Here is a 13,048-nt window from a genome sequence, read left to right on the forward strand (position 1 = left end):
ATTGAGGATATGGGCAAGGATTGGAAACTGAAATCTTGTTTGGCACTCTTCATGATGGAAGTGGTGTTAGCAGCCACCACGGAGAAGGCCACACCTTGCACTGTCCGAACCTTCCACCTGTCCACCTGAGGGAAAGGAGCATTGTAAACCGTGGAGTCCATTCTTCCCCGCCCCGCCCCCCCACCATCACCTCCCCCAATTTTCTCTCCTCCTTTCCTGACTCTTGCTGGGTGAGCGCTGGCAGAACCTGCAGTATGTCGCCCGAGTGGTCCTTTATCATGAGTGAGCCGAGGCAACTGACTGCACACAGACAGGGGGGATCAATCCTAGGGCCTTCTGGTCTGTACTAGCTGAGTACTGGATTGGGCAGTGCATTTACCCGTTGGGGAGCTGGATAGATTTAAAAAATATATATAAACTGCTGGCTTCAGGTAGTGAAGACACAGACAAGCAGCTGGAAGGAGGAGGTGGTGAGCAAGGAAATGGTCTGGGATGGGGCACGAGCCAGCAGCCAGTGGCCAAGTGACAGGATGCAGAGGTTGATGCCTGAGCGATCATGAGCTGTTCCAGAACACTGTGTGGGACAGGATAGAAGCCAACAGTTCATGGCTGAAAGCTGGGTCACTGACGATTGTGCTGAAGTCTGACTGCAATCGGATGTTCTTTCCCAGTTACCGTGTATTCAATTTAAAATGTATCCCTTTTACATGTGATGGTCTGGAGCTCCCTGACGGCTTAGTTAGTAAATTCACTGCCCAATATCAAACTCCGAAAAGAAAACTACCTGTAAAGATCAGTTAAAGGGGTTCATTACTGAACCACACAGATCAGGAAGGGGGCAGGTTCTGCTCTGTGCTGCTAGCTTAACTCAGCCAGTGGGACGACAGTTGGCCTCAGCACTCCAGGGGTTGGGGGAGAGGAAAAGATTATCAGTCGGAGCTGCTGCTTCTGATTGTTATCCAGGTAAAGTTGCTGGAAGGTGTGTTGTGATAAGACCGAGCGTCACTCTGACGTGAATGGATAACCTACTGACATTCACTTTCTCGGCTCCTGAATGAAGACTGGTTATTGGGTGAGGCACGGGGGCGCCCAGCATCTATTGAACTGTCGCCCAGCTTGGCCAACACATGGGGGAGGGGAGCAAATTGCAGACTTTTTTTCTCTAAGTAATAGCTGAGAGATAGTGGCAAAAGCAAAATGCTGCGGATGCTGGAAATCTGAAATAAAAACAGAAAATGCTGGGAACACTCGGCAGGTCAGGCAGCACCTGTGGGGGAGAGAGAAACAGAGTTAGCGTTTCGGGTTGATGCGTTAACTCTATTTCTCTCTCCACAGATGCTGCCTGACCGACAGGTAGTGGCATCTATTTTGGGTTTTACCTCCGCTCTTGAGGAAGCCAAGTTCTTCTTTACAACTCCCATCGTTTAAATGATTGAAATGATGTGTTCTTATTGTGGGGTCACTGCGAGCAAAAAGCAAGGCAAGAGCTGAAGAGGACATGGATGTCAAGTGATATAAAGAGGCCTTTTGGGCTTTATGGTTGCATCAGTCATGGGATAGTCACTAAGTTTTTGATTATTTATTAATGTTGATTTTGTTTAATCAAGGAACTGGGTAGGGCATTAGGTTAACACAATGCCATTTCATCTTTGGTTCCAGCACAGACTGAAATTCTTCTCTTTCTGCTGGCGGGACGAGTCTTAATGGGTGTAGAAACACAACAAAGCAGCTCACCGGAGGGCAATAATTGGCAATAAATCTCCTCCATAGAGGACTCTGTGATCTCTGGTATGGGAAATGAAAATGCAGTGGTGTCTTTTGAGGTTGGCGGTTAAGCATATTTGGGACATGGAAAGAGAGTTTTACTCCACATTTGCCCTGTGCGATAGACCTGGGATATCTTGGCCCTGATGCCGGGTGCCCACCGCGCAAGTGTTCCACTTCTCAACGCTAACACCACTCGTCTTTGAGAACCCCGGTAAATTCATACGAGCAAATTCCTGTGGGTTTTTGAACCGTCAGCTGTTAAATGTATATTTTTGTATATTAACAAGGTGGCAATGGAGTTGGGAAGGAGACTTTCTAAAGTTGTTCCACGAGGCATCCAGTGGCGAGAGACCTACATCACAGTCGATGTAGCAAAACTGAATGTGATATGTTGATGTCGCAATTTACAATGGTAAATGTTGATGCAGAAGCATGACCAAAAAAGTAAGGTTTGTGGGCAGGAAGTGCAATAATATATAGGTGCTGTCAGTTGCAATGTATCCAAAGCAGACCTAAGCTTGCATTACTTGTTGGTGTCTTGGCGCAGTCAGCCAATTAATATTTTCTTTTTGACTGTCTATAATCAATACCCCCGCCCTTTGACACAGGATCTGTTGGAGATGAGAGCACGGTGAAAGAACTGCTCCTGACCCCGTATCTGTGGGTCCTGAACATTGGATACCTGGTGGTGTTTGGCGTGAAGACCTGTTGCACTGACTGGGGGCAGCTCTTCCTCATTCAGGAGAAGGGACAATCTGCGCTTCTCGGTAAGCGGGTAATCAACTGGGCAAATACCCTGAAAGAAACAGAATGTAAATCGTGCGAAAACAGTACAAGCCTTGCTGAATTTTGCTTTCCTAGTTGCGGTGTTCAATGCAGAGACTACTCGTAGGAAAAGTCTTTTTGACAACTTTCCAAGATGCCAAAAGCATTTATATAGCACCTTATTGTGCCTCACAGAAATTTCTCAAAGCACTTGCAAACGATGAATTAATTTGAAGTGTAGTGACTGTTAGTATGTAGGTAAGTGTAGTAGCTGATTTGCACATAGCAAGATCCCGCAAACCGCAGTGAGATGAATGACTAATCTCTTGTTTTGCTGGTGCTGTTTGAGGATGGAATATTGGTCAGGGCACCGGGAGAAATCCTGCTGTTCAAATAGTGCCGTGGAATCTTTTAATGCCCCCCCCCCCCCCCCCCCAACCGCCCAAACCGCAGATGTGGACTGGTGTGGTACTTTCAACAGTGCAGCTTAATACTGCACTGGAGTGGCGCCTCCGATTTATGAGCTTCCGCTCCTGATCCAGAGTTTGAACCCACAATCTTCTCCTCACTGAACTGAGGGTGCTTGTGACGTTTGACGACGTGAAAGGCGGTATGTAACTTATTTGAAACTTATAAAATTCTAACAGGACTAGATGCAGGAAGAATGTTCCCGATGGCGGGGGAGTCCAGAACCAGGGGTCACAGTCTAAGGATAAGGGGTAAGCTATTTAGGACAGAGATGAGGAGGAATTTCTTCACCCAGAGAGTGGTGAACCTGTGGAATTCTCTACCACAGAAGGCCGTTGAGGCCAATTCATTATATATATTCAAGAAGGAGTTAGATATATTTCTTAAGGCTAAAGGGATATGGGGAGAAAGCAGGGACAGGGTACTGAATTTGGATGATCAGCCATGATCTCATTAAATGGTGGAGCGGGCTCAAGGGGCCGAATGGCCTACTCCTGCTCCTATCTTCTATGTTTCTATGTAAATGCAGGTTGTCGTCGCTTGTGACCGATACAGGCCAGCACACAAAGCAGTTGTAAAGATTACATAAACCCTCACTGCCATTGTTATTCTAGAATTAGTTATTTTTAATTCTTGGTCAAATTTGGTGTGTTGGAACTCTTGTAATGATCCAGTTATCTGGTGTAACTCTGAGCCGCATAGACCAGACGGCCCCAGGTTTGGTTCTTTGGTGCCCGGGGCTAGAGAGAGCAAAGGTCAGCTGGAATCGCAGCTGATTTGTGTTTTGACCCTTTCCCTAATCCTGAGGCCAGTTGCTGTCCCCTCTCGGCGAGATCGGCTCACTCCGTGCAAACCAAGGATCCAACCCTGGGCCTTCCTGATTCTCGTGCAGCTCGGCTGCAAAATCCTACTTTTTAACGTCTTGTTTTTCCTTCTGTCGATGCTCGCAGGTAGCTCGTTCATGAGCGCGCTGGAGGTTGGTGGTCTGCTGGGTAGTATTGCTGCCGGATTCCTGTCGGACAGAGCCGTTGCTCGGGTATGTGTTTACAGGCCCGCCTTGCACTGCTTCGGGCTGGTAATTAGACTGTATTCGAGGTCTGTGCTGTTCAATAATACCTGGAACTGTGTCGTACTGTATTTACGAATGATCCTTTGCTATTGCACTTTTCATTGTTTTGCTGGCTATTCCCACTAGATTTAAAGAAAGCAAGAAAAACAGACTCACATTTCTACAGCGCCTTTCACGATCACCTTTCATGATTACAGCCAACGAAGTACTTTTTGGAAGTGTGTCAGCAGTGGTTCAGTGGGCAGCACCGCTCGCCTCTGAGTCAGAAGGTTGTGGGTTCAAGTCCCCACTCCAGGGACTTGAGCACATAAAGCTAGGCTGACATTCCACTGCAGTGCTGAGGGAGTGCTGCACTGTCGGAGGTGCCGTCTTTCAGATGAGACGTTAAACTGAGGCCCCGTCTGCTCTCTCTCTCTCTCTCTCAGGTGGACGTAAAAGATCCCATGGCACTATTTCGAAGAAGAGCAGGGGGAGTTATCCCCGGTGTCCTGGTCAATATTTATCCCTCAACCACCATCACTAAAACAGATTATCTGGTCATTATCACATTTGTGAGAGCTTGCTATAATCTGTTTTAGTGATGTTGATTGAGGGATAAATATTGGCCAGAACACCGGGGGGGGGGGGGGGGAGAACTCCCCTGCCCTTCTTCGAAATAGTGCCAAGTGATCTTTTACATCCACCTGAGAGAGCAGACTGTTCCCTCAGTACTGCACTGGAGTGTCAGTCTAGATTTTTGTGTTCCGGTCTCTGGAGTGGTATAAAATGAGTGATAGTATTAACACATTCAAGGTTTTTGTCCTGGTAATGGTGGTTGAAGAATCTGCCCCTGAGCTAGCAGTAGTGAGTTACTGCTGGGGGAACACAGCTAGCTGGGGTGAGTCAGTGTGCTCAATAGGAGCCGCCTCATGATATCTTTGTAGACAGTTTTAGATGGTGGAGTCATTCCCCAGCATTTCCCCCCATTGCCAGTTGTGTATACACTATGAACAGCACATAGTCTGATGATGGTCCTTGGGCTGGGAGCTGGGGCCGCCCAGTAATCTAAAAGGTCCCGCGCTAGGCGCTCGCCACCTTTTATATTGTAAATAACCGCACGTGCACAGAAATTTAAAGGGACCGCGCATTAAAAGAAACAGGCCGCGCAGAACAAAGCGCCGCTCACAGGGAACGTTTGCTGGGAGAGGCATCTATTTAGAGCATAGAGGGAAAAAAATAGGAGCAGGAGTAGGCCATTCGGCCCTTCGAGCCTGCTCCACCATTCAATCTGATCATGGCTGATCCTCTATCTCAATACCATATTCCCGGTCTCTCCCCATACCCCTTGATGCCTTTTGTGTCTAGAAATCTATCTATCTCCTTCTTAAATATATTCAGTGACTTGGCCTCCACAGCCTTTTGTGGTAGAGAATTCCACAGGTTCACCACCCTCTGAGTGAAGAAATTTCTCCTCATCTCAGTCTTAAATGTCCTACCCCGTATCCTGAGACTGTGACCCCTCGTTCTAGACCCCCCCCCCAGCCAGGGGAAACATCCTCCCTGCATCAGGTCTGTCTAGCCCTGTCAGAATTTTATACGTTTCAATGAGACCCCCTCTCATTCTCCTAAACTGGGTACTGAATGGTAGCGCTTATCCTGTGGGGTGGGAACAGCGCTTTTAGGGAGAGGGGAGCTGTAGAATTTCTATTAATACAAATTCCTGACAATAGTTTGGTTGGACTTTCTGCCCATTAAACTGCACTGGTGAACAAGGGTAAGCCACCACTTCAAAGAGCAGAGAGAAAATGAAAGAATGACTTGGGACGTGGTAACAGAAACCATCAAAAACAAAATCCAGTCTCATCTGCCCTTTTTAAAAATAAAATCATGCATTCTTTCATTTTAGTTTCTGTAAAATTTCACAACTTAAATCCCCTTAAACACCTTTCCCTGTTGTGATGTTGTGCATTGGTTTGTACTGTGCATTTCACATCGACATGTCATGTTTAAAATGTTGGCACCTTCGGGACTGGGTGGCAGACCTGAGACTTGGGTTCCGATTGAGCCCAGAATACTGAGATGAAAATGTACTCTCTCTCTGTAAGGAACTGTGTACAGTTCTGGTCACCACATTACAGGAAAGATGTGATTGCACTAGAGAGGGTGCAGATGAGATTTACGAAGATGTTGCCAGGACTGGAGAATTTTAGCTATGAGGAAAGATTGGATAGGCTTGGGGTTGTTTTCCTTGGAACAGAGGAGGCTGAAGGTAGGCTTAATTGAGGGCTATAAAATTATGAGGTGCCTAGATAGAGTGGATAGGAAGGATCTATTTCCCTTAGCAGAGAGGTCAATAACTAGGGGGCATAGATTTAAAGTAATTGGTAGAACGATTAGAGGGGAGTTGAGGCGAAATATTTTCACCCAGAGGGTGGTGGGGGTCTGGAACTCACTGCCAGAAAGGGTGGGAGAGGCAGAAACCCTCATCGCATTTAAAAAGTACAGGAAACTTTGTGCTATCCGGCACCCACGGGACCAAGCTGCTGCCGTTGCCTCAAAACTGCCGTACTCTCCAGAGTTAATGTTGAGAGATACGGAGATTCTTATCTCCGTATTTGACAACAAACACTGTTGCTTAGCAACAGCTTCTAAACACTCGGGTGTGGCCCTAAAGCTCTGTAGCTGAAGCTGTTGCTATAGCTACAGACCTTGCACAGCTTGACTGTTCAAACAAAGCAAAAAAAACAAACAAAAAGAATAAAAAACGGCTGCTGATTTTTGCCGGTGGCTCCAGATTGCCGGATAGCTCACCTCCGGATAGCACAAAGTTTCCTGTACTTGGATATGCACCTGAACTGCTGTAACCTACAGGGCTACGGACCAAGAGCTGGAAAGTGGGATTAGGCTGGAGAGCTCTTTTTCAGCCGGCACAGACACAATGGGCTGAATGGCCTCCTTCTGTGCCATAAATTTCTCTGATTCTATAAATGATGCCCAGTCGTGATTGGCATAGGTCCTTCACACACGGCTACCCTAAACCCAGGACACAGCAGTACTAAATTGTCAGCCTCCTGCAGAAGGGCCTTCAGGGCGGCTGGTATGGAAACTGGTGTAGTGGATTAGGTTAAAGGTGCATTGTTGTGATGTCGTAGAATCATAGAATGGTTACAGTACAGTAGGGGCCCATCGAGCCCGTGCCAGGTCTCTGCAAGAGCACTTCAGCTAGTCCCACTCCCCCGCCCTTTCCCCATAACCCTGCACATTGTTTTCCTTCAGGTACTTATCTAATTCCCTTTTGAAAGCCACGATTGAATCTGCCTCCACCACCCTTTCAGGCAGTGCATTCCAGATCATAATCACTCGCTGCTTAAAAAAGTTTTTCCTCATGTCGCGTTTGGTTCTTTTGCCAATCACCTTAAATCTGTGTCCTCTGATTCTCGACCCTTCCGCCAATGGGAACAGTTTCCCTCTATCTACTCTGTCCAGACCCCTCATGATTTTGAACACCTCTATCAAATCTCCTCTCAACCTTCCCTGCTCTAAGGAGAACAACCCCAGCTTCTCCAGTCTATCCACGTAACTGAAGTCCCTCATCCCTGGAACCATTCTTGTCGTAGGGTGAGCTTTACTCTTTTGTCCCTTACAGTGCTTCACCCAAGAGTGTTTGCTGCTGCTATGGAACCAAAAGTGATTAAATGTTCCATGTCGGGCAGTTTTATTAAATCAATTTTTTGTGTTTTTAAAAGGGTGTCATCCCTCACTTTCATGAGCAAGCAAAATACATTATTAAAAGGGAAACTTGTACCTTCTGTGGATCTCTTCCAGAATGGTCTTCGAAGTCATGGGAACCCTCGACACGGGCTTTTGCTCTCCATGATGGCAGGAATGGCTATGTCCATGTACCTCTTTAGAGTCACAGTAACTACAGAGTCTGCCAAGGTAACTATATTAAAGTAGCCTTTTATTCATGTTCCCATTTCTGCTGAAATATAAATTAAATAATGGTTTGACCCCGGTGTTGTAGATGTCTGGGGTTTCTCAGACCCTCTGTTGCACCACGGTGTGGGATGGTCTGACTGGAGTCTTCATGACTGGCATCACCATCACACCGTGATCCTGATGGGCCTGTTAAACGATTCCATCTCCTCGGCCTGACCAGTCAGTGCTTCTTGCGTGCATGCATGTAGTTCCGTTTAGTTCTTCTGCTGATTGAACCCACCCAGCAGGGGCAAGGAATTCTGGGCTACTGATGGGCAGCCCTCGGATTCGAACTCTTGAACCTCGTGAATTTGTCTCAAAGTTCTGTAGATTCTGATTCTGCATGTTTTCAGTATTTAGATTGTAGGCTTTGAGAGGAGAGGAAGCAGTCAGTGTTCCTTCTTGTGATTGGCATCTAGTGACTTTGCGCGTGTGTGTGTGTATATATATATATGTAGTCACTATCCAGGCTCAATGGTTCAGTCACTTGCCAGTATTCGCCATCCAGACTCGTACATCAGATGGGTGTGGTACCAGAGGGCGACTTGCACCTGTGGGAACTAAACTACCCAGTGAAGAAAATTGTAGGGAATGTGAATCATGTACAGGAAACTTTCTGGTATCCGGCACGGACGGGACCGACGTGGTGCCGGTTCATCAACAATTCCGGATAACCGAATGCTATAGTAAAATATACGGAGCTCAGAGCTCCGTATAAAGCAACAAACCCTGTTGCAGCTTCAAAACAATCGGCACAAGTTGCAAGCGTCTCTGTAGCTTAGCAACAGCTTCAGCCACACCCTTGCACAGCAACAAATGGAGTAAAAAAAGTAATAAAAGTTACCGGAACCGACTCCTGAATTTTGCCGGTGGATAGAGCGTTCCAGTTATTTAGGGGCCGGTTAATCGAAAGTTTCCTGTATAACTAAATCACATTAGCACAGAATGTCTTGTGAAAAGTTGTCTTGCTGTTCTCTTCATTGCCTGTCTTTGATGTTCTCCCTCTTTCTTTCCTCAGGAGACTGAGCTCTGGACATTAATCTTCTTGCCTCTGACTCAAATCACCAACTTAACTGAAGATGAGGTCTCTCTCTCTCTCGCTCTCCCTTCTTTCTTGCGATCGCTTGCTCTCCCTGCCTTTTCTCTGTGCTTCCATTTCTAAACCCTTGTAACATTCCTCTTTTAATATCTGCAGAAACCTGTTTGCACCAACTTTTCCCAAAATGCTGATTATATTTTCCTACCTTTTTATTCAAAGCTTACAATGAATGATTGCATGTCCACTGCAGTGATTTGTGGTTCTGTACATTTCTGTAAACTTGTTGTAAAATGCTAAGGATTAGAAACATATAGAATTTCTTTCAAGAGTTGATGCAACTTGCAAACATGAGGAAATTAAAAAATAAATACAGAAGACCCAAGCGAGCGACGCACCTCCTGACTCGCCAAAGCCTTTCTATCATCTACAAGGCACAAGTCAGGAGTGTGATGGAATACTCTCTGCTTGCCTGGTTGCAGTTCCAACAACACTCAAGAAGCTCGACACCATCCAGGACAAAGCAGCCTGCTTCACTGGCACCCCATCCACCACCTTAAACATTCACTCCCTCCACCACCAGCGTACCGTGTCTGCAGTGTGTACCATTTACAAGATGCACTGCAGCAACTCGCCAAGGCTTCTTCGGCAGCACCTCCCAAACCCGCGACCTCTACCACCTAGAAGGACAAGGGCAGCAGGCGCAACTTCCCCGATTTGCTTAAGCTGTTGAGATACCGCGGCAAACGTGGGAGTCGAGGCCAGAGCTAGTAAACAGAACAGCTTTTTATTTCAGCCTCATGGCAAAACAGGAACTGGAAGAGCCCGCGCCTGACTTAAATACTCCCCAGACAGGAAGTGCTCCCGGCAGCCTGTCCCTGTGGGAAACAAGTTGCTGGGGGAAAGGGCCCCCGGTTGGGGGCGTCTGCTTAAACTGTCCGTACCGCCGTGAGCGGATTGTGTCCAGTGGTGGCGTGTCGCCACAAAGCCCCATTAAAATGAATGATATCCTGTCCCTACAGTGAGAGCTAGGTTTATTTCAGTAATTTATTTGCATTTCTGGTACTTCCTGACCATTTTGCAACAATAATACTGCCATAGTATCACCATTCAGTCAGACTAAATGTCTGTGGTAGCAGAAAATAGTTGTTTAGCAGTAACCTGTTTACTCCCGAACCCGTGACCTCCACCACCTAGGAAGACAAGGGCAGCAGGCGCATGGGAACACCACCTCCAAGATACACACCATCCCAACTTGGACATGTATCGCCATTCCTTCATCGTTGCTGGGTCAAAATTGAGGAACTCTTAACCTAACAGCATTAGGAGTACCGTCACCACATGGACTGCAGCGGTTCAAGAAGAAAGTGGCCCACCACCTTCTCAAGGGCAACTAGGGATGGGGAACAATTGCTGGATGCCCATATTCTGAGAATGAGTTAAAAAATCTATGCGGGCTGTAACAATCTTTATACTATGTCACCTTTTTTTTTTAACCCTTTCTCTTTTCTCCTAGCTATGGATTCTGTCCTTGGGAGCCATATTTGGCTTCTGTTCCTATGGGCCAATTGCACTGTTTGGAGTGATAGCCAATGAGTGTGCACCTTCTAACCTGTCTGGGACAGCTCATGCCATTGTTGCTCTGATGGCAAACGGTGAGTCAGGAACAGAACTGCAGCTAAATAGTAATGGCCAGCTTCAACCTTTGTACTTTGTACACCGTCAGTACTGCCATAGCCCATAGCTGCCCAAATACAGATTTTCTGTTGCAGAATTTAGGCTTTAATATTACCTTTCCTGCTGGGGAATGGAACACTTTTGTTCATTTTATGGACTCGAGGGGCGTATTTCCATAGGGATTCTCCAGCCCGTCCGCCCGACCCTTAGCAGAAGAGTCATGGAAACGCTGGGAAAAATGGTGGATGAGCAGGAGAATCCCTGCATAAGTTCATCCCTTTAATGCCAACACTTCCCGCTGGGCGCAGTGTAGTTAAATCTCACTCGTCTTCTCCACTCCAGCCAGTTCTCTGATTTTGTTTTCTATTTCCATGCACATGGCCTGGGAGGGTGGCTGCTAATTTATTGAATTAGGAGCAGGAATAAGTCCAAACTTAAAACTGTTTTATAGAATTCTGTAACACCCGTGAAGAACAGAGCAACTAACTCCAGGGCTCATCCTTACAAACACCCAGGCTTCCAGGGAATCCAGGCAGGACCGTAAGTGCAGTGATCTCCTGCTCTCAGCTGCCCTGCTGCTGGGAGATGCAAGTGAAGACCAAGTAATTTCTCAGAGAGGGTGGGAAAAATTGAAGTCATTCACTCCGGGCCCACAATTGTACAACCACAGGGACTTGGGCATTCCAGCTTTGACTAATGGAATGACTGTCTCCTCTCCCTCCGCTGGCTGTAATTTTGGGTAGTCTTAACCCAGTTGCTACTGGGCAGGGGTCCAGAAAAAACACAATGGCCAACAATTTGTTGCTAAATGAACAATCTCAGACTGGCTGTACAGATAGCTGACGTAAATGAACAATGAATCTCACTGTGGGTTGCAGGTTGCTTGTGAGGCGGCAGTTAAGGAACGCTATTGGGGCAGAGTAGAGGAAGTTTTGCCACAGCTCTGGCTGTGTTATATTTGACCTGGCATGACCTCGTATTGACACAGGGTACCAAAAATAAAAGTTCCACCCTGCATCATTAACATCCTCGATTAGCATACAGGTGGGCGGTGGATAAAAATTAATCCGATTAATTCCAATTTCATGGGAATGGAAAGCTTGTGTTCATAGCTCAAAGCTTTTCCTTGTGCCTCCCGCATTGTTGATGATCCAATTCTGCCTTGTGTCCTGCAGTGGGCGGTTTCCTGGCCGGCCTCCCGTTCAGCACGATTGCCAAGAATTACAGCTGGGACACGGCGTTCTGGATAGCACAGGTCACCTGTGCTGGCACCACCGTGGCCTTTTTCTTGCTGAGGAATATCCGGACCAAGATGGGCCGCCTCCCCAAGAAGGAAGACTGAAAATTCAGGAACACTCATCCGGTAGCGAGCCTGCTGCTTTGATCACGTTGGTAAAGGCCCACGAGTGAGTGCAGTTCTGATCACACCATTACTGTGAGTCCGTGTTCAGCAAATCCCGTCACTAAATTCCCCTTTTCCAAATCCCATCTACAATCAGCGTTGCAAACATGTAGATCGCGGCCCTATTTACACTGTAAATTTCAGCTGTTTACTCATTTTTACCAAGACTTCAAAGTGTATTCAGCTGTTATGCAGTGGGTTAAATCTGGCCTGTAGCATTTCATTCTTTTTACCGCAAAGGGATGCCAGTTCTTGCAGTTCACTGTGGGTTTGGTTGGTCATGGTGGCTGGCCTGCATTTTATCGGAATTACATAATGCTGCAAATTGTCTGTGAATAAAGCGTTAATTTCTCTTTACCAGCCCCTCTTGTGTGTAAAGTAATCTAGTCCAGCTGCACAACACCAAAACGTCAACCTAGCCAGGGCGCACGGCCGGTGGGAGAGAAGCAAACAGCAGCGTGGGGGGAGCGGGAATGCAATAGCTGGATCTCCGTAGGATCACATCACCTTTGTGTTTTAAAATGTATCCTCTGATAAACTTCTAATTGTAGTCTCCAATAATTTGATCTTCCTATCCTGGAAAACCCAACAGACTTGCAGCTTGTTGATCACATTAAAGAAAAACTTGCATTTAAATAGCGTCTCAGCACGTCCCACAGCGCTTTACAGCCAGTGAAATACTTTTTGAAATACTTGGTTGAGTATAAAACAAGGCTTTAATCAACTGTTTCACAACCATGAGATTCTAGTTACATCACTCGTTCCTGGTTACAAAAACATCCTGGGCAAGCTGGGCCCAACGCCCGAGTATTTATACTCCTTGGACGGCGCCACCAGCTGGCCGCCCAGTGTTATTTCATGAGTCATTTCTTCATGAATGATGAGATTCATGACAATCATATCCTGC

At 46.7% G+C, this 13,048-nt stretch overlaps 1 protein-coding gene across 2 annotated transcripts in view; it reads left to right on the plus strand.

Annotated features, from left to right (window-relative positions):
• LOC147100312 (glucose-6-phosphate exchanger SLC37A4-like) overlaps positions 1-12,498 on the plus strand; it is a 33,300-nt gene extending 20,802 nt beyond the window's left edge. Inside the window, exons 6-11 of one of the 2 annotated variants that reach the window (XM_085967872.1) lie at positions 2,376-2,534; positions 3,951-4,036; positions 7,874-7,987; positions 9,045-9,110; positions 10,579-10,717; positions 11,915-12,498. In XM_085967872.1, the coding sequence (XP_085823998.1) occupies positions 2,376-2,534; positions 3,951-4,036; positions 7,874-7,987; positions 9,045-9,110; positions 10,579-10,717; positions 11,915-12,081 (731 nt within the window). In that variant the 3' untranslated portion in view covers positions 12,082-12,498. The remainder of the gene's footprint in view (positions 1-2,375; positions 2,535-3,950; positions 4,037-7,873; positions 7,988-9,044; positions 9,111-10,578; positions 10,718-11,914) is intronic. The other variant, XM_085967873.1, reaches the window with a different exon arrangement.
• Positions 12,499-13,048: the final 550 nt, after the last annotated feature.

This window comes from Somniosus microcephalus, chromosome 26, assembly GCF_052327205.1.
Source record: "Somniosus microcephalus isolate GS21.2 chromosome 26, FLI_Smic_1.0, whole genome shotgun sequence".
NCBI lineage: Eukaryota > Metazoa > Chordata > Chondrichthyes > Squaliformes > Somniosidae > Somniosus > Somniosus microcephalus.